This window comes from Crassostrea angulata, chromosome 3 (genome assembly GCF_025612915.1).
Source record: "Crassostrea angulata isolate pt1a10 chromosome 3, ASM2561291v2, whole genome shotgun sequence".
NCBI lineage: Eukaryota > Metazoa > Mollusca > Bivalvia > Ostreida > Ostreidae > Magallana > Magallana angulata.
In genome coordinates this window covers 6,116,882-6,137,940 of record NC_069113.1, presented here as the reverse complement: position 1 = coordinate 6,137,940, position 21,059 = coordinate 6,116,882, and the positions used below count along the sequence as shown (strand labels likewise).

Genomic DNA, 21,059 nt, shown 5'->3' with positions numbered 1-21,059 from the left:
ATTGATTTTGTGAGAAGAGTGAGTGGGCCAGTCAGGAGATATTTTCATACCTTCATTGTCTCCAACTGTCTTCCAATTACTCCACATAAGCATTGATTGAACTGTTCTGTTTAGATTGTCAGGGAGTAAACTTTTATTTTCTGGATTAAAGAGACTTTCTTAGGTAAATAGTGTTGACAGATCCTTGATGGACTCAATGACCTTAATACTAAAGTCTAGTTCTTGGCCTAAAGTCCAGTTGTACTGCAGTAAAAAGATAATTTTTTTAAATTTCAGTATCTTAATGCCATTAAAGATTTATTTGACACAAGGGTTTTATCTGAAACTAAATGTACATAACATGGTAGAAATGTTGTCAGCCTTAATTTCTCCAATATCTATTTTTAATAGTTTCAGTAAATTCTGCTGAATCCATTTAAACCATTACTGGGTGTTTTATAACAGTATCAGATAAGTCACTATTGACCCCTGGAAAGTCAAGATGTGCAGGATGACTGCCAAGTTTTACACCCTGAGTTGGCAAAATTTTGAAAATGTCTCTATACCTGTGTAACCTGTTCTTTACCTGTGCGTTAGGATTGAATATTTATGGCTATAGAATAAACTAAAGACTTCATCTAGTGAGCCTAAGGGGCCTCCTTGAATAGGAATCAAATGTGGGTAGAAATACCTGTAATTACCTAAGATTTAAGGTGAAATGAAAGGTGTTAATTACATGTGTGACATTGTTTACATGTGAGGCATGTTGTGATTTGTTGGACTAGCATCCATTACTGTATTAAAGTCAGAATAACAAGATTGAGACATAAAAACAGTGATGGTGATTAAGTGAGATTTTTGGAGTACCCAGGGTTGATATCTTGGTGTACGGGACTATGATAAGAAGATTGCTGGCCCTGGGATGTGTCTCCTCACTGCCGGTAATGATCATGGTGTCCAGGTGAGTGGGCGTGTCCAGCTTCTCTAAGCACCCAAAATATACTGATAGGAATGAATTCTGTTGCTGGTGTGGGTAGGATATCAACCCAAAGCTTATATGCTGATTACAATAGAAATATATTGAGATGGATTATTGCTTATTTCACGTGAAACTTTTTTTTTTTAAAGAAAACCGGCTGCATAACTGCAGAGGACAGATCAATAAATGCTGAAATGCTAATTGAAAAGTTTTAATATATATCTGTCTGTCAATGCATAACTGTGAACTAGTGTCTTGATAAGACATTTGGCATGCCATTTATAAAATGACTTGGATCCACAGCCAGAATCAGAAATGTAATAGACAGATAAGTTTGTCCCTACGTGATAAGCTTGATGTATAGACATGTAAGTTGTACAACACCCACACAGAGACCGGTGGTTATGAATGCAATCTTCTCTCTCCCAGTATAATACAGGTGATGTTTCCTGTCAGGTGAGTATCCTGGCTGTACAGGTGTGGTATAGTTATCCCTTAGTACTACATTGTTGTGAGTGTCTGAGCTTGCCCAGTCTGTAGACCAGATCAATACTCTCTGATGTCGTAACCGTAACGGGTCATGCTTTAGGGCTGTACCCATCTTTTCTGCAGTATGCAGGACAGTCATAATGTTGAACACATAATTTTGGATATAATTGTGACTTTGATTAGACACAGGATTATGTAGATGGAGTTGACAAAGGGTTTGTGAGTACTATTTGACAAACAGGTGTAGTGGTTTATCACAGGGCTCGGTTTATTTCTATTTGATTAGCTTCCTTGCAGTATTGACTGAACATCATGCAGATGCATAGATCTGCATAATTCAACATTTGGTTATATTTCTCCTTCATGTGATATGTAGCATTTAATTTCAATCTCAATCGGCATGCTGTAGCAAATATTAAAAGTGGGAATGATAAAAAATCATGAATTTTTCATGCATCATGTTTTTGTGGGCAGAGTTTTATCAATAGTATTGGTTATTCACCTGACGAAGTCATTTTCTTTGTACCTGTGTATATAGCTGTGTAAAGCTGAGACAGTCAGGAAGAAATCATGTGGTGATACAAGTGCTTTATATCTTGGATGGTTCTACAAGTACCATTAAGACGAAATTTAATAAATCTACTTCCTTGTAATAAAAAATATGAATATAATGCTATTAAAGTATGTATTTTAGTCTGAGACATTGTGAACCAGGCTGATGATACAATGATAAATGTAACATTGTTCAATTACAGGAAAGAATTGGAGAAGCTGAGAGATGACCACCAGAGAGCCGAGGAACTGAGGAGGGAGAGAGAGGAGGAGCTATGGAGGATCCATGAGGAGCATCGAGCTGAGATACAGCAAGAAAAGGAGAAAGTCCTGAGAATGAAGGAGGAGACTCAGGCTCAGCGAGATAAGGCAGAGGCTGAAATTGAGTACGCTCACGAGTGTCTACAAAAGGAAAGGGAGGCCTGTAGGTTCCACTTTTTGCTTCTTTCTGACATTCATGCAGGTGTTTTAAAATTCATTCAGAGTTTGGGTCTTTTTATTAAATTTGTTAATCCATCCTGTTCCATGTATGATAAAAGAGACAAGTCATGCTTTCAAATTAAAAGTGTATTTTGAAGGAGTTCAATATTGCTGTTTAATATTGATTATCATATTTCTAAGAAGGAGTTAACTATTGTTTTCTGTGGAGCCTTTTAATATTGATTGCCATATTATGCAATCACTCAGAACCCTGTTGGTGAATCTAGATTATGTAACAATGACACAGCATCAGAAAATATTGTGTAGTCAGTAATGATTCGTTTATGAATTATTTCAGTCAATGAGAAACTACAGAGAGAGCTTAAAGGACTTCAGACACCAGGGCCTGTGTCGGGAGTGGTCACTCAGACTGATCTTGAGACCCCCCAGCATATTAAGGAGGTCATCAACAGCTGTAAGCAATCGGGGTGGGGGCGTGTCAAGGATCTCCTCCACGGAGAGCTGTTGTCCAAGCTCCACCACCGAGAGGCTGAGGAACGTCTGAGGAAGCAGTCGGTGGACTTGGAGGAGCAGTACGCGATGTCACAGCGGGAGATACAGCAACAGCTGGGCAAGATCAAAGAGACGGAGCAGGAGTACAAGTCAGAGGACGCTGAGCATTACCAGGAGATGGCCAGCAAGGTAATAGGGACATATTCACTTGTTTAACAAATCTAAAAGACTTCCTCTGATGTCAAAGCTTTAGAAATAATGTTATGATATGAATAGATTTAAGATTTTTGAAATCATTCATATTAAAAAAGAATATGTTTGATCAGATTATAGAATCAAGAGAGGTAGCATTGTTTGTAATTTCCTTTTATGTTATGTTACAGATGAAGGAGATAGACAACCTGGTGGAGCGCGAGGAGCAGCTAGAGCTGTACATTGAGGAGAAACAGGACCTTCTGATGGTAGGAGTGGACCAGCCTCACCCGCTACGCTCTGCCTGCAGTGAGGAGGTCCTCACTGTCCTCAGTCCTCCCGACCGAGGATTCCCCACCAGGACCTCAAGCCTCATGGCTCTACCCCGGGGCAGTGAGGGAGACCTTCCCTCCTGCTCTAACAGACTTTCGACGATGCTGTTTGATCGGTCCATGGAGGAGTCCAGTAATTCTCTGTTTGAAGGAAGTGAGGCCAGTGTCGACTTGTCTTCTAGTGTAGACGAGGGAAGTGATAATAGTCAAAGGAAACTCAATGCCAAAAGTGAAAAATTAGTGAAAACAGCCAAGACTGTTACAGACAGGCTGTATAAAGCCCCAGAGCCAAAATTCAAATATCAACCTAAATCAAGAAGTTTGCCAAGGAGTTCTGGTGCTACATATGACTCAAGTGTAAGAAACAGGGATAGAAGGTCCCCTATCTCACCTGCCCGGGAGTCTCCCTCTCGAGGAACATCATCAAGGGTTTCCCCAGGCAGAGCAAAGTCTGATTCTCCAAGATCTACCCCAAGAACAACCCCTTCACCCAGACAGACCCCAGAGAGGCAGTTAGATGGAAATAAACAGAGCAGGAAAAACAAAAGAACTGATAAAGATAGGAAAACCAGTGATGAGAAAACAAGTGCCAATACTGCCAAAAATTCAGGAAAAACTGCAAATGTGGATAGGGATACTTCTGGGAATACAAAAGGTGCTTTGTCTAGAAGCAGTCTCTCTGCGGGAGATTTAGCTGGAATCAGAGGCAGGAGACAGTCTCCTACTGGTAGTCATGGCGATATTAGTGACAGAAAATTGTCACCTTCTGCTAGAAAGAGAGATTCTGATAAAAAGTCACTCAGTCCGAATCCTGATAGTCGAAAGTTTGTTCCCAGATTACGTCACATTACCAGTGCTTCCTCCCTGGCCAATGTACCTGAGGCCATCGCTGAGGAGGCGGAGCCAGCAGAACCAGAACAGAAAAGCACCAGTCAAGTGGTGGTAAAGAGGAGAAAGAAGCGTCCTCAAGTTGACGGGGATGAGTTCCGCCGACATTCTGAGCCCTTGGGAGAGGAGCTAGCAGAGGCATTTGACAAGTACACTCAAGACTTTGAACAAATGGAATGGCAGAGAACAGGTAGTACAAACTTGGAAGCAAGAGGAAATATCCTCAATTGGAGTGGTTCATTTCCTCCAGATGTACCTTACGGTATTCAAGGGTCAACTTCCAGTGATGATGTTGAATATCAAAGAGAGGGTAATGTTGATTCTGAAAATGGTGTTCAAAATAAGGTTGTGCCAACAATTCATGTTCAGGAATATGACAGTCTGGATGAGCATCGGCTTAGCCGAGAGCCCAGTGTGTATTCTGAAACAGGGTCCACAGTATCAACAGTGTCTGATCCATCCACCGTTGTGGAGACAGAATTGGATGATTCTGAGCAAGTTGTGTTCATGGAAGGAGTGGAGACACTCTCTGATGAAGAGGATCAGCCATGGCAGAGAGACCAGGGACAGTCATCAGAACTACAGACACCTGGATCCAAGAGGGACCATGATGTAGACAGTGATAACTCACAGACTGTGCTAGTGAAAGTGGCCAGAAAAGATAAAGATAATGATATTAATGCCAAACTATCGGACATTCTGACTACCTCGCAACTTCCTGGTGGTCATGTGCCTGGGAAGGGTTCCTCGGACACTGTCTCTTTGTCATCCGATTCTTTGGATGACAATAAATCCATCGACTCTCTAGAATGTCCAGAACAAAGAATGGAGGGTCTTAATGATGAGGACAGCTTGGATGATTCATTAGATGAATCCGATCCGCAGAAAAGTGATACCATGACTTCACAAACAAGTGTGATGTTTCAGAGTGACAGTACTTCAACTGAACTTTTGACCTCTTGTGATGGCCTTGACATGCCTGATGACCTTGCATCATCAGGGAGAAGTGAGCAAAATATTCCTCCTCTGAGTGATCAATCACCTCTCACAAAACAGGAAAGTGAAACTGTGACTTCAGCTGGAACTAATGAGTATGATGTTCCTCAGTATACTGAGTGTTCCAAAGATGCAACAGAAGCCGTCTGTTTAAATGACAGTGATCCAATAAACATGGAGAATGTGGACTCATTATCCAGGAACGATGTTCAGACTCAGGATATTTCTCCATCTGAAGAAGACCACAAAACAAATAAAACTAAAGCTCATATTTCATCCTCAGAAACAAACGAAATGCATAATTCACAGCCAGCTACACCTTTAGATTATCATTGTGCTCCTTCTTCCTCATCTGAAACAAGTGCTACTGTAACCAATTTAAACATATCAAATCCACAGGACATATCATCTACAGAGAACAAAGTTCCTACCTCTCTAAGAGACCTGGAAGTCCCATCATCTCAAGATAAAGATTCTCATTCCAACCCAGATTATTCCATGGAAGTGGGACCAAATGAGGCATTAACACAGAGTGAACAAACCACAGCAGGTACACATTCCACAGACACAGGACCAACAGTGATGGACACTCATGCACTTACAGAATATCCTAAAAAACAAACAAGCCAGGACATTGAGGGCCAAGATAAAGTCTCAGAGAGCTCTCCACAGACAGAAACAGAACATCCTCACCCTGTACCACAGGAAGAAGGCTCTATTAAAGATAGTCAGGGAACTGGGGTTGTATCAGATTCTCCAAAGAAAAGTCAAATTGCTTCTGTCTCAACACAAGTTGATACAGACTCAGAATTTAAAACATCAGGGACAGCTGACAAGTCTTGTGATGGTACTCCAATAGAACTCACTGATAGAGCCTCTCAAGTGAATATTACAGAGCCATCAGCTAGCCAAGATAAAGTCTCAAAAAGCTTTTCACAGACAGAAACAGATCATTCTCACCCAGTACCACAGAAAGAAGGCTCTATTATAGATAGTCAGGGAACTGGCATCATATCAGATTCTCCAAAGAAAAGTCAAATTGCTTCTGTCCCAACACAAGTTGATACAGACTCTGACTTTAAAACTTCAGAGACAGCTGACAAGTCGTGTGATGGTACTTCAGTAGAACTCATGGATAGAGCCTCTCAAGTGAACATTACAGAGCCATCAGCCAGGGACACTTCAATGGTTACTGGTGTAGCTATACAGACTGAGGCATTGTTTTATCCAATCACTGATGAGACAATGGAGAAAGGCATTAAACCAGAAAATGCTGAACAAGAAGCTATGGAAGGTGCAGCATTGGTCACTGAATCAAAAGTACCAGAAAATGGGGCCAGTTCATTCCTTAATGAGTCAATTTTGGAGGACGAGCCATCCAAGACAGTAGGAGTGTGTACCAGTCCCTCCCTCCTGTGTTCTCATGAAGATGTCCAAAGCTGTTCTAATGACAGCCTACAGGAAGTGAAGGAGCAGCTGCAGGAGTTACAGGAAGTCCTAGAGGGTCACATAGGAATCCCAGCTAGGTAAGCTTCAGTTTGGTGGCTAGATAGATGCAGGATACTGTGCCTCTATTTTGTACCTGGATGTTGTAGTGTATGTGCTAGGTATTAGAAACTTTGTATTGAGCATGAGTTCTATAGGTAACAAAGGATTACAAGACCAGGAATACTCGTTAATTTAAAAAATCAGTAATCATAGTTAATAGCATAGAAGTAGTAAAGTACAGTTTCATCTGAAGAAAGACACCCAGTAATTATTGATAGTAAAATGTGCTGGTGATATGTGAGAAGTTAATATTGCATATCAAAGAAGTTTAGGGTTGTAAGAGTTATTTCCCTTCTGTAACAATTCTTGGTTCAATATGCCCATACCCTTATCTGTTACATGCATTTTACTGACATAACAATGGCCCTGTTTGGAAATTTGACAAATTGACACCTAAAAGCTTAGATTATATCAGAAAGCCATTTCAGTGGGGTGTTGGAATTCTGAATGTGTTAGGTATTCATTCATTATTCACATTTCTTATGGATAGTCACTTCTTTTAAACCTTTCTGCCATGGTGCGTGAGGTATCAGTGACATTTCCTAATACAGTTCAATTCAGCGGGTAATAACTAACACCTCAGGTGGAGTGTTTGTCAACATCGCTGTTTATGAGGTGTTTTACTGACATTCTACCACACGAATTCCTCCTGTGTATTGTACTTCATTATTGGTTTCTGGTCACAGATTTTTATTGCCCATGTACAGTAACAAATCTTCTGATCAATTCATTCAAAGGTGTCCAGCCTAAATTTAATTTTTTGATGAGCGAATTTCACCTATTTTTTTTTTCTTTCTGTCAAGACTTCTATTGGACTAAATTGTTCATTAAGAGATAAATATCAATTCAAGACTGACAAAGATTGGTGTAAATATATTTTAATCAAGTCCACCTTTTTGATCGATAAAACCAATAAGTATTGGACATTATCGCTGCCCTTCTGTCTGCGTTGATTCAAACAGGTTCGGACTTGGGAGATATTTAAATATCTACAACTGTAATGAGAAAGAGATTTTTTGGCAAGATAGAGGAGCCGTTTGATGGAATTTGTGTGAGGAGTTTGTTTTCGGTGTGGTCATGATGTTTGATCAGTAAATGACAGCTGCCAGCAAATCTCCAGGCTATTCAACAGAAACCTCATGGCATCCTGAGAATTTACAGAATTATATCCCCTTATTTGTTGTCTAATGAGATTTTGGGAAATTGAGGATTCAGAAATATTGATTTGTTATCTCTTTTCTAGGTACGGTATATGCAATAAAAAATTTATATTCTTCCTTAAAGCTCTGCCTTAAAGTCATGGAGAGTTTTGTTGCTTCAAATATATGTCAGAAAATGCAACCAACAGTGAAAATATAATTAGATCATTAAATGTCCTTTGAAGAGTTTTATCACTAAATTCTATCTTATGTTTTTTAACAATTTATCTGTTTTGTGCAAGATATTGCAAAGAAAAAACATTTCTTGCTTTCATGACTTGAACAATTTTTTGTAAGTGATACTTTGAAAAATTCAATTTAAAAACATTGCATAATTATTAAATGGCCCAGTTTGTTAGATATTTTATTTTCAAAGAAGATTTGTTTAGACATTTAATCAAGATTTTCAATTGCCTGGGGAAATCTTTATTCATTTTTATTGTGGAAATCAGCAGGAGTCATGTAATTCCTACATGTTAATTCCCCCATTCACTGAAAGAGAGGCTTAAACAGTTGTAAAGTTCAGTTCTGTTCTTTTCTAGGGGAGCCTACACTGTGTCTCCTCAGCTGTCGTCTGCTAGGAGGGCGGTCAGACAGAGAGCCATGATCCAGAGAAATGGCCGCCTGGAGAGTGGGGAGTCGGATGGCACCGATCACCTTGCAGAAACAGCAGAGCCCACAGGTATGAGGTTGTAGAGACTTAGAGGGGAGAGAAAGGGACAAAACAATGTGAAAATATAGAGGAGAAAGAAAAGGTAAGATATTATTGTTGAGAGGGGAAAGAAAGGGTAAGACATTGTAGAGAGATGCAAGGAAAGGAAGGGTAAGACATTGTAGAGAGATTCAGGGGAGAGAAGGGTACTACATAGAGAGATAGTGGGGAGTCAGACCACACTGGTCACTTCAAAGAAACTGCAGAACCAACAGGTAAGACATTGTAGAGAAAGGGAAAGAAGAGGCAAGTGATTGTGAAGACTTATAGGGGAAAGAAAGGGTAAAACATGGTAAGGAGATACAGGGGGAAGAAGGGGCAAGCCTTTGTAGAAAGGCACAGATTAGAAACAGGATAAGGAACTGGGAAAAGAAATGTTATAATAAGACTTCTGTACGTTAAGACATCGTTAGGAGACACAGGAGAAAGAAAGGGGAAGAATATGTAGATTGGTAGGGGATGGGGGAGTTGAGACATTGTAGATGGATAAACAAGTTTAAAAAAGGCAAAATGATACAGTCTAGCTATAGGTTACATTTATTACGATCAAAGGAAGAAGCTGTACAATGCTGCTTTTACATCTCATTTCTCATGTAAATGATTTGCAAGGGCTTGATAGTTGCAGTGTTTTCCCGAATTTCAAGTTGCTTCTTTCTGATCAATATGACACTCAACAGGAAGAGAATTTGTGTCCCCAGAGAGCAGAAACAATCAAATGAAGTTCTACAAGTGGATTAAGTCTTGCTCGCAAAAGTCTACCCTCGATTCAAGCCTTCACAGATCTATTTAACAGATCACAGCAAACCAGCATTTGTTGAGAGGCTGGAGAAAAAACAATGTCCTTGATTCCCTTGATAGTAAAAGTAACTGGATTTGCACAGTTCGTTAGCTTATGCCATAGATTTTAGTACCCATTTTTGTAAATTTTTAATGAGAAATATGTACCGAGAAATATAGGAATTTGGAGTAGGACTCGTAAGCTGCTTTTTGTATTATTGATGTGTGCGTGCACTTAATTGTTCCATCAGAGCACAATCAATATGCATGATCCTTCATTCATAACATCCCCTGTATATAAAGCATTAAAATAGGCTTGGTGTCATACAGATTCAAACATCAATAGTGGGTATAAGGACTTTAACCATGGCGGACTGCCAGTAGGACTTAGCAGGTTTTAAAAGTTTTGGCCGGGCCTGTTTTCAGTAGAACAGTTTCATTCAGGGAGTACGTAGTGGATCTCGGCTGGAATTTTTTAATTGACCTGGTCAGGTATTGTAACACCTTTGTTTTCTTTTGATATCTTTGTTGTATCGTTGGTTTCATAAGTAATATGCCACGTAAGGTTAGATTGAAAGATTATGGATGTCTTTTGAAGCCTGCATACTTAAAATCTGTCTGGAATTAGAAAAAAAAGTAATTGCAAGAATGCGAGTGAAAAAAAAAAATCAATATTTGAGCATGTTCACATGTCAAACCTTTTCAAGCAGGATTTGTTATTTAAAAAACAGGTTTCAGTTGAAATGTTGTGTTAATTCATAGGGTGAGGTATGTCAGGTAGATTGTTCTTTAACCGGGATCATTTGTCTTTTTTTGCTACATCTGGATTGGATCAAAATAATGTCTCTTAAGACCAAACCTATAGGTTTTAAAAGTGGTCTGTGACTTCACATGGAATCAAAGGGCTGAGTGTATTGGCAGTGAATGGGGGTTACAGGAGCACAATTGGCATTGCTTCTGTAATTGGTCTGTCAAACAATTGCTAAATTTTGGAACTCTCATTCTCCATGTACTCCAAGGTTTCAAAGTGTTTGCAAACATGTGTCAAGTTTTTATTCAGAGGACCATTTAGAATAGTAGTAATACTGTTTTCAATACAGAGTAAATATCTGCTGATCTGGGCCATAGATACACCATAATCAGCTAAATAAACTCCTCACTTCAATGGTTTCCTGTCCCAGGGAAATAACCAAATTCCGTCCTAAACTTATCTAACCAAAAGCTAGAACCGTTTTCTGGATCTGTTGATTTAAAATTCTCTGTGCATAGATTTTATTTCAGTTGTTTCGCTTCATTGGAGCTTTCAAGGTAGGAGTTTCGGGTTGTTGTGTACTAAACTTTGGATGATAATGGAATCAAGGATTGAACAGATAAGCGTTTGATTTACTGGGAATTCCTACAGAAGATGACACAATTGTCTGGATACAGAATGTTGTTTCTTACCATGGCAGTTTTATGCAAAATCATTTTCAAAAACCTAATGAAGTTGGAAAATGTAAATTAAATTTTTATTCACACTTTGATAAAATGAATAAGTTGTGAAAACTTGATGTAGATTTTATTTGCCAGGCTGTCAAAAGCAAGATTCCTTTTGAGAAATTAGTAGCACATTCTCTTTCTATTTACCTGAAAAGGGAGAGTAAACAAAAGTGTTGGAAATTAAATGGAGAGGTATTGCCCCGCTTGAAATTTTGTCTAATTGCCAGGACTGGAGCAAGTGTGGGAATTAGATAGAATTTCATAAAGCCCCCAGTAATGTTCGACCTTTAATTAGAACATTGCGTAATGAAGGCTTACATTCTGATAAGGCTTTACATAGTATAGGTCACTTTCTTTGAAGAATCTTATAAAGTTTTGCCTAAGTTAAGTGTCTGAAAGGGGATCTCAAATAATTGGCTTTTAAGAAGGGCTAAACAAAGATTATAAGATAAACCTATAGTACCATGATTTAAATCAAATTAGATTTATTTTATTAGATAGAATTACAAGTGTAAATAGACTACATTATTATTAAGCTTAAGTTGTAGAGTAAAATTTCATATACCAAGGAACTATGTAAATTTGACCTTAAAATGTTACCTATTCAAGGACACTTATACTATAAAAGTGGTTATATACGCATAGGAAAATTTACTCTTGTTATGTGGTAAGCTTAAAACCGTGTAAAATACCCATGCGCATATGATTAAAGAATCAAAACTCAGTCTGGTAAATCACACATCCATGTATTTAATACCCATGTATTATGTTCTAACAAAGAAAATGCATTCTTAACCACCAGCGTAATTAACTACTTTTACAGTATATAACTATAAAATACAGACGTTTGAAATCTGTTTTACTGTTTCAGGTTCCCAGTCTAAGTCTTGCTCCAGACCAACCTCGGGATCCCGCCGACGAAAAAGGGCCAACCTAAAACCCTACAAGAAATCTGGGAAGTGTCCATATTGTCAAAGCTCAGAGGAATACCAGCTGACCACTGAGAGCGAGAGCCTGCACTCAGACACAGCTGACATCAGCAAAGGGGAGGAGCTAAGTCAACCAGACCTGTCATCTGATGGAGAAAATACCCATGATGTAGCAGCAGAAGATGGTGATAATGGAATAGGACATTGTGACAATGAAAATCATAGAGAAAAGTGCTCCAGCAGACATTGTCCAGAAAATTCAGAGAAATCTATTCCTAAAAGTGGATCAGAAGGCAGTCTGAATTCGGAAGTGGAGAAATACTGTTCGGTGTTACAAGAGCTAGATGACAAGGAGCAAAACGCATCAGGAGATAATCTAGAAACCAGTATGTCGACCAATCACAGACCACAGGATGGGACTGCCCGGCGCCCACAGAAACTTAGAAGTGACATGAACTCAGTGGACTCTTCCTATGGATCAGTGGGTAAGCCAGGATCAAGGGCCACCTCAGAGACCAGAGACAGTGAGCAGCAGACAGACCTTTCCTCTGTAGACAGTCCTCTGATGTCTCCCATGTCTTCCCTTCATTCCTCACTCCGCTCCCCAAGACCAGGGATCCACCAACTCAACATCTCCCCGGTCAGTGTATGGAGCTCAGACAAGAGTTCTTCCTCTCCCAGGAAGGCTCGGGCATCAGGGGGGCTCAACACACCGACCGGCCGGAGAACTCCAAGAAAACACAAAACATCCAGTACACTGGAGATGGCTTGCACTGATGTCTGGTCCACTGAAACGGTGGACCCTAGTTCTCCTCCTCCTTATGCTAGTGGTACGCTGGATTCGGATGTTTCGTCAGAGGAGGATAACTGTTATTCACTGGAGACGGAGACAGTGTCACCTCAGTCTCCAACATCGTCCGACAGATTCTTTGATCACGGAAGTTTTATACTGGATAGTCCTCCAAGTGGTCGAGCTGTACCCATTCAGTCACCTGTCAGATACGAGGTGACTGTGAAGGAAGAAGAAACAAATGTGTTCTATAATGTCAACAAGGTGGAATATAAAACTTACGGTTTGAATTCACCCACTCTTTCCACTACAATTCCTGAAACTATTAACATCAGTGTGACAAACACAGACACTCAGAGAACAGAAAACCATGATGAACATGTGAGCCATGAAAATGTTGTGTTCAGTCGAACTGATACAGAATCTCCCACTCATGTTATTGTGTCAGGAAGGAACTACCATGGATCCTCTAATGTGAGCAATGAAGATGGACATCATGTGGAGAATCAGACTCAGAATGAATATGGAAACAGTTATGTGGAGGAGATGAGGTCTCCACTCAATGTACAGTTATCAGAGGATCCTCGGGGTCTAAAATCATTGACTTCACCCACTGAGTCGGACTGCACCTCTGATTATGGAACTATGATCGGTGATGGGAGAAGAGGAAACACATCCTTCATGTCTGACTCGGCGGATGACTTGGATTCTCTTCCAGGAGGAAGACTGTCTAGTAAGAGCACATCAACACCAAGGTCAAAGGTAACTGAGTATAATCCTGTTGGGGAGCAGACAGTCCTTCATCCAGAACATGAGGGTTTAGAAAGCATCCAACCTGCAGGACAGAATTTACATGCAGTCAGCCCCCCACCCAGAAGAATGGGTAGAACCCGGTGCACTGAGAGCTCACCTCCCTCAGAAATGTCCTCCATTGCTGTCCAACCCTCCAGTGCAATGGATATTCTTAGGAACCTGATTGAGAACCCTATCAGCACAAGGGATGATGCTGACCATTCTGACGAATACGACCCTGACAGGAAGTACTTTGTGGAGGAAATCTGTGATGAGGTTCACTCCAGCTCCAGTTCCTCTTACACAACGCCTCAGCAATCACCTCGACCGGAGGAGGCAGAGAAAGCCAAGATATCCACTGAACCTCGAGCAGATTCTGAGAAAACTGACAAACTTCCATTAGAAGCTGTACTCAAGAACTTACAAATGGTTACTGTTAACACAGAGTCTTTAGAGCCTAAGACAGCCAACAAAAAGCAAACAAAAGATGATGGCAATCTTCACAGGGAATTGAAGCGAGAACTTCAGCAAAAGCTTGCAAGTCTTCAACGTAGAGTTAGGAGTCTTAGTGATTCAGCTATTAGCTCTGATTATCACACTGATGGAGACTCGACAACGGTCTCTCCTAGAAGCAGTAGATTGTACGAGTCGGATAAAATCTTTAGATTTGGTGCAGAAAGCCTAGCACCAGTGGAAGTGAGGACAAGTCAGACTGAGGCGCCACAGGTACCAGCTGAGGTCCTCGATGCAAAGAACCTGGAGATCGAAAATAAAAGTGCAAGGAAATCCCCATTCAAAGACTCCGGAAATGTGTTTGATGATGAAGAGAGCTCAGATCAAGGTAAAATGGGAGGTAAAAACGAAAATGTGTCAAAAACAGAAAAATCTGATCAAGAAGTGAGTGATTTGATGAACAAACAGAGTCAGCAGCGGTCAAAGGTTCCTATTGAAGTGACTTCTTCCTCTGAAGAATCTGACTCTGATGTGAGGGGGGAAACAAACAGCGATAGATCACTTTCTCCTGGAGAAATCCTTATTGATGAATATGATGCAACAGAACAGCAAGAAACAGAAGAAGCAGATGAGGAGCAAAAAATTATTGAAGCAGACGAAGAGCATAGACGTCGATATAAAAATATAAAAGAAAAGTCACCATCAATGTCAAATGTAGTGACTGAAAATTATGAAGAGATCAGAAGGTCTATGTCTGAAACATGCATGGATCAGTTTGAGGAAACAAAAGAAGACAATGCCAACAGTTCTAACGATAGCATTGTGTTTGTATTTATGGGGCAATCCCACAGTAAAGACAGCATGGAACAGCTCAAGTCCTTCACATCCAAACAACCAGAGTACAACATTCTCAGCAGCAATGAAGTGTTGGAGGACTCTGGTGATGACAGTGATGAAGATGACAGAAGCTCTAACAGAGACTCCATCATACAGAATGAAGATGCTGCTGAAGTTAGGGAATCCTACCGGAGAAGACATAGGAGTCACACAGACATTGATGATGATGACAAGCCACTCAGACACAAATTTGGAATAGATGAGAATATTCTTCCCATTCCCACTCGCTCCATGTCATCAGACAACTTGCCAAAACAGAGCCTGAGCAAGCACAAGATTCACAGGTCGAGGTCGGCCAGCTTGTTAGAGGTCAACTCCAAGATAGAGGTGGCTGACGACTCCAGCAACAATGAGGGGATATTCCCTCCCTGTGTGGAGACCAGCGAGAGGGAGTCACAGAATATGTCTGAGGCCAGGGACAGTACCTCAGCAGAGATTGGGGACAGTGACTTCTCCCTCACAGAGCTGGACACCCCCAGGGTTGGAGAGGGTGTCTGTGAGGACATGCAGTACTCCAGATTCCCCCACCCCCATGATCACCCTCATGATACTCATCAGCATACAGACCACAGCTCCACTGAGAAGTCCAGGAATAAAGAGGGAGCTGATCAGGTGGAGGAGTCTCCACGTACTCAGGCTAAAGGTCACAAAGTCCTGCCATCTTTAGTTTCCCCATATAGAGGTAAAAGCACAGAGGATTTGTCACGAAATAAACCACCAGAATTACATCTCTCTAAGGAAACAGAAAACTGGCAGAACATGTCATCTATGGTTATTGAAAACAATGCACTTCTTCAGAACCTTCAACAGAAATTTCCAGGGGAATATCGATGCAAATCTGAGGACCTGGCTACAAGCAGAGATGACACAACTCAGACTTCAGACTCGCTCCAGAACCTCGAGGACTCGAGCACACAGACTGATGTCAGCTTCTCTGCCTTTGAAATTTCTGAAACAGAGACCACTAACATCCTTCCAGGAAACACAGCAGAAGGGGATGAAAATATCATCACAAAGAAGCTGGTGCCTGTAAAAGAAACAGTGAACTTTTTTGATAGACTAAGCAGGGAGCCATCACCTGTGAAACAGAATAACTCAGAGGCAAGCTCTCAGAAGCAGAAAGATCAACCAAAGAAAGAGAAGCCAGATGTATCAGCTACTGACAAAAGAGAATTGGAATCTGAGTACAGCTATCCTAATCTGAATGCAAGCAACAGTGAGATGGAGAAACTGAAAGAGGAGCATGAAAAAATGATGGAGAAGTTCAGAGCAGCTGCCGAAAACAGAAAAAGAATGACAGAGAAACTAAGACAAGAGGCAAAGGCTCCAGTTCATGAAGAGTTTGTAGCAAAAGAGGCTAACAGACAACAGAGCTTCCCACATGATATAAACATTCATTCTACTAAACAAGACAGACTACAAGATAACGATTATAAAGTCAAAGATAGTTCTCATACACCAGTTAAAGAGCAAGGAATTAAAAATACAGCAACTAAACAAAATGGTGAGTTGACATCGTCTGATAATACAGAGACAGTGGAGGATGTCCTGAGTGACGATGAGGGATGTATTACTCCACCTACCTCACCTGTTACCATAGAAACAGAGATTCCATCACATGACATCAGTGTTCCTCTCAGGTCAAGGTTACAGCATCTGAACCGGGAGACCTCCACCCACACAATGGTTAATGGTGATTCAGACACCACAGACAGTAGGCATCAGAACTTCCACCAGAATGGACAGTCGGACTTGAAGCTTGATTTGAGTGCTATTACTGGGTCAGACTCCTCCCAGCCTATCACAAACTTCAACAATGATCAGATCAAACAGAAGCTGGATAAACTTCATAAAGAGAGGGTCCAGATCATTGAACTACTATCCTTGAACTATCTACCTGCTAGTTTTACTGTGGAGCTGTTGGAAGCCAAGCTGAACTACTGCATAGGCCAGACAGACCTCCTGCTGAAGTCGCTAGATGAGCACTGGGATAGTGATGATGAAAGACAAAGGACTATCCACCATCCACACATCACCAGGGAGTACCTCAGTATGTACAGGGATGAGCTTCAGCAGTCCAAATCCGACATTGAGATTTGTCGGGAGAGAATGACCAGAAAGCAAGGTACAGGGCGAGGAAGGACCAAGGGAAGGAACAGAGATGTATTGAAGTTGAGGAGGAATGCTGAAATAGAGGCTTTTAAAGTTGAGAGGATGTTAGAGCTTCAAAACTACCAAAGATCAAGAACTCTCCATAACCTAAACAATTCTGTGCATGAATCTCTGCCAGACAGAGGCTCCCGAAGTGTTAGCCCTACTTCATCTGTCCATTCCTCATCTCAGTACATGACTCCAAAACAACACAAGGACCACCTTGTCGGTCTTCGTAAAGAACTGGTCAAACACACAGAGGACAAAGAGTTCTTGAGCAGAGTGAGCAGGTCCAGTTCTCCTCTACATCACAGGACCAGCTCCCATCCCAGTCGACTTCTTCACCACGACTACCTCTCCCCACGGTCAGCAAGCACTCAGGACAGACTCTACGACCGAGAGTCCTGTGACAATGACTACTACTCAGTGTACTCTCCCAGGGACAACCACCTCTCTCCCAGAAACTCGTACCATAACAGACATCTTGCCTACTCTCCCAGAATAGCATTCTCCGTGGCAGACGAGCTACCATCTTGCATGGACTATGGCTACAGCACTTATCTGGTTCCCCCACAGGGTAGAGATTCCCCCCGGAGCGTGTCCTCTGACACCAAACCCCCAAGCAATACTCTTAACTCTCCCACTCAGATGTCCACTGGGTCCATTTCACCAGAGCCTAGATACAGACCAATGAATGAACAGTCCTATGACCACAGTCCAGAAACCAGGACCTACTACACTGGTAGCGAGAGTCGACAGCTGTTACATGAGATAGAACAAATCCGTCTCCAGAATCGGTCGGAGATACGTAGGGCTCAACACATACTGGACTCCTACAGCAAAAAACCATCAAGTGTCAGGTACAGTCTCTTGCATATATTTCTTTCTTGAAATAGGGAGGGTTTGTAAAAACTGCTCTATTGTTTTCATCACAATGTAAACTTTGAGTTTCTTATTTTTAGGGAGGCCCACCTGAGTGCAGACCGCCTTAGTTCCACCCCAAGACGTCTCTATTCTTCATACAGTGACTATGCCTCAGACTTGCTGGATGCTAGTCATCGCAGTATGTCTGGCACGCTGTCAGGAAGCTATGAACTTTACGATGCGGAAGTCAGCGGCCTAACTTCCCGTTACAGACCTCAGAGTCATGCGTCAGTGATTTCTGACATTGAGGGATTCGATCCACTCAGAACACGACCCATTCAGTCCAGGGATATCAAAGCAAAGCTGAAGCGCAGACACACAACTCGACGGTGACACGGCTCAGGAACAATGGAGGAAGCGACGTATCTGTGATATTTATATTGGTGCCAAAGACTTTTATCAGTTTCATATCATTGTTTAATTTATATCGTTGTTTGATTGCATGGATAGTTTGAAGATGTGTGGATGAGCAAACAAGGCTGTTAAATACAAAGGTTGGTGTGAATTTGTAAACTTTGCATTAAGCTGTAGCTTTTATTATATCTCTTGTTGATAGTCGAAAGTAATTTCCTCATCCAGTTTTGCTTATAACTTTGATTTGTTTTCTAGCTGAAGGAGCCAAACTATCAGAATATTAGATGGAGACAAAGAAGATAATTGTAAAAGGAATGGAGCTTCAGATTTCTCAATGATTTTCTATTTAACATAATTATGATTCAATGTATGCATACCGATAGGGACGATGCATTGTGATATTGTGATACTTGGATATAATGGTGCTATCTGTACTGTTAGGTTAAAGATGTTGTTAATTGGGGTTCTAATTTTGCTTTTACATGCAAAATGTGATTGATATTTGAATGTTTTGATAATCATACCCAGGCTCTGTTTTTATGGTTCTGATTATTCACTTTAATTATGATATTTATGAATCTCCGTGTGTGTGAATATCTTTTGTTTATTTTATAAATATACAAGTTTTAGAAGTTAGTGTAAGATTGTGTTGAGAGATAAGAGCAAGACATTTTTTAATTGTTTTATCTCTGATGATTCCTTCCATAAATCTTGTATCTAGTCAAATTATTCTGTGGTAACTTTTCCATTAAGTTTATAGTATATTAAAATTGTAACCAATTTTCTGAAAGCCTTTTGAGGCCATGTGATTTTAAATGTGATACAAATTATGTGTGCGAGAAATTCTTTTTGTAGGCTCCATATCAATTATATGTAAATGATATTGAAAATCATGGCAAGCATATTTATTTCTCTGTCTCGGCTGTCTAAGGCAGCTCGGCAAGCCGTCCATGCAAACCTTAAGTCTCATGCAATGTGTAATTAATAGTTTTGCTAGGGCATTTTATTCATTATTTATTGTTCACGCATGTAATAATAAATTTACAGGCATACATAGAAATGTGAAAATTTAATAGCATTTCTTCCAAAGATAGAATATTATTATTTGTTATGGAATAAGATTTCATTTTTGTGTCCATTTACATCTGCATGTATATTGTTATTTAAAATGTATTTCAATTTTACTGGGTTAAAAAACATCACACTTTGGATTGGTTTATTTTGGTGCAAGATACCAGTATGACAAAAGAAATCTCATAGAAAAAATTAATAATAATGTCATTCTCTGCATGAGAATTATTGTGCACATTCTCTTTATTATAAAGTGTTCGTTGATATGTTGTACTGTGTGCAAGTTTTAGAATTCTGTTGATAAGCCTAGTGGGATGTTTTCTCAGTCTTTAACTGTAGAGAGCAGTGGGTATATATACGATTCTATCAAAATATTATATGTATTCTCATGACACCATCAAACAAACTTCACCCAAATATTTTGTGTGAAAAAAATATAGATTTAAAGTATTAAAAGATATGAAAAGCTTATCTCCTTTTTTAGTTTGTTTATTTTTCTTAGTAACAATAAGAACCTGACCCACTTTTTTAGCTCACCTGAGCTGAAAGCTTCAAATCATGGTCCCTAGGGGTAGGGCGGGGCCACAATGGGGGATGAATTTTTACAAAAGAATGTATAGAGAAATCTTCAAAAATCTTCTTTAAAAACTATTTGGCCAGGAAAGCTTAAACTTGTGTGGAAGTATTCTCAGATAGTGTAGATTCAAGTTTGTTAATATCATGGTCCCTGGGGGTAGTGTGGGGCCACAATGGGGGATGGATTTTTACATTAAAATGTATAGAGAAAATCTTTAAAAATCTTCTTCTCACAAACTATTAGGCAAGAAAAGTTCAATTTGGAGTGGAAGCATCCTCAGATAATGTAGAGTCAAGTTTGTTAAAAACATGGTCCCTGGGGTTTGGGCGGGGCCACAATGGGGGATGCATTTTTACATAAAAATATTAGAGAAAATCTTTAAAAATATTCTGGGAAAGTGTGAGTCCAAAAAGCAGTAAATTGTGTAAAAGCATGGGTTGTGCAGATTAAAATTTGACAAAACCATGATTCCCTTGAAAAAAGTGGGGCCATAAAGTGGGGGAGGGGGTTGTATAGGAATTGAGAAAAATCTTCTTACAGCTACAACAACAAAAGGGGCTTGATATTTACCATAAAAATATGTGGATAGAAATTGGCAGATTTTTAAAACTATTTTGAGCAACATCTACTGTACTTAATTGTCAAGATATTTTGATTTTGATACTGTAATGCTAATTTGATCAGAGCTAAGGCAATTGTTGCTCAGGTGAGCGATGTAGCCCCTGGGCCTCTTGTACTCAAGACACTGAAAAATTTAAAATCACGTATATCATTCAAACACTCCTTTAAGGTCAGACGACACGTTCCTTGAGAATCTTTTTTGTATCCTCGTAATAAAGAGTTCCAATAAAAAAATATCAATAATTATTTTAAAATCATTTTAAAAAATGATTAAAATTTAATTGGATATAGTTATGTGTCTAGATGGCCGAGTGGTTAGAAGCGTATTGTATTGTTTATTGGCTAAATTCAAATGAATTATAAGCTGTTGAAACATATGTACATAATTATAAATATATAATGCTACACTCTATCCAATCAAAATCAAACAGTTCGCTATTGACGT

At 40.1% G+C, this 21,059-nt stretch overlaps 1 protein-coding gene across 8 annotated transcripts in view; it reads left to right on the top strand.

The window, feature by feature from the left end:
* Window positions 1-19,887, top strand: part of LOC128178611 (uncharacterized) — a 51,196-nt gene extending 31,309 nt beyond the window's left edge. For 7 of the 8 annotated variants that reach the window (XM_052845863.1, XM_052845860.1, XM_052845858.1 and 4 more), the window contains 7 exons: window positions 2,203-2,423; window positions 2,778-3,121; window positions 3,316-6,866; window positions 8,630-8,769; window positions 11,927-17,927; window positions 18,030-18,485; window positions 18,601-19,887. In XM_052845863.1, the coding sequence (XP_052701823.1) occupies window positions 2,203-2,423; window positions 2,778-3,121; window positions 3,316-6,866; window positions 8,630-8,769; window positions 11,927-17,927; window positions 18,030-18,324 (10,552 nt within the window). In that variant the 3' untranslated portion in view covers window positions 18,325-18,485; window positions 18,601-19,887. Of the gene's footprint in view, window positions 1-38; window positions 941-2,202; window positions 2,424-2,777; window positions 3,122-3,315; window positions 6,867-8,629; window positions 8,770-11,926; window positions 17,928-18,029; window positions 18,486-18,600 lie in introns of those variants that run through there. The other variant, XM_052845861.1, reaches the window with a different exon arrangement.
* Window positions 19,888-21,059: the final 1,172 nt, after the last annotated feature.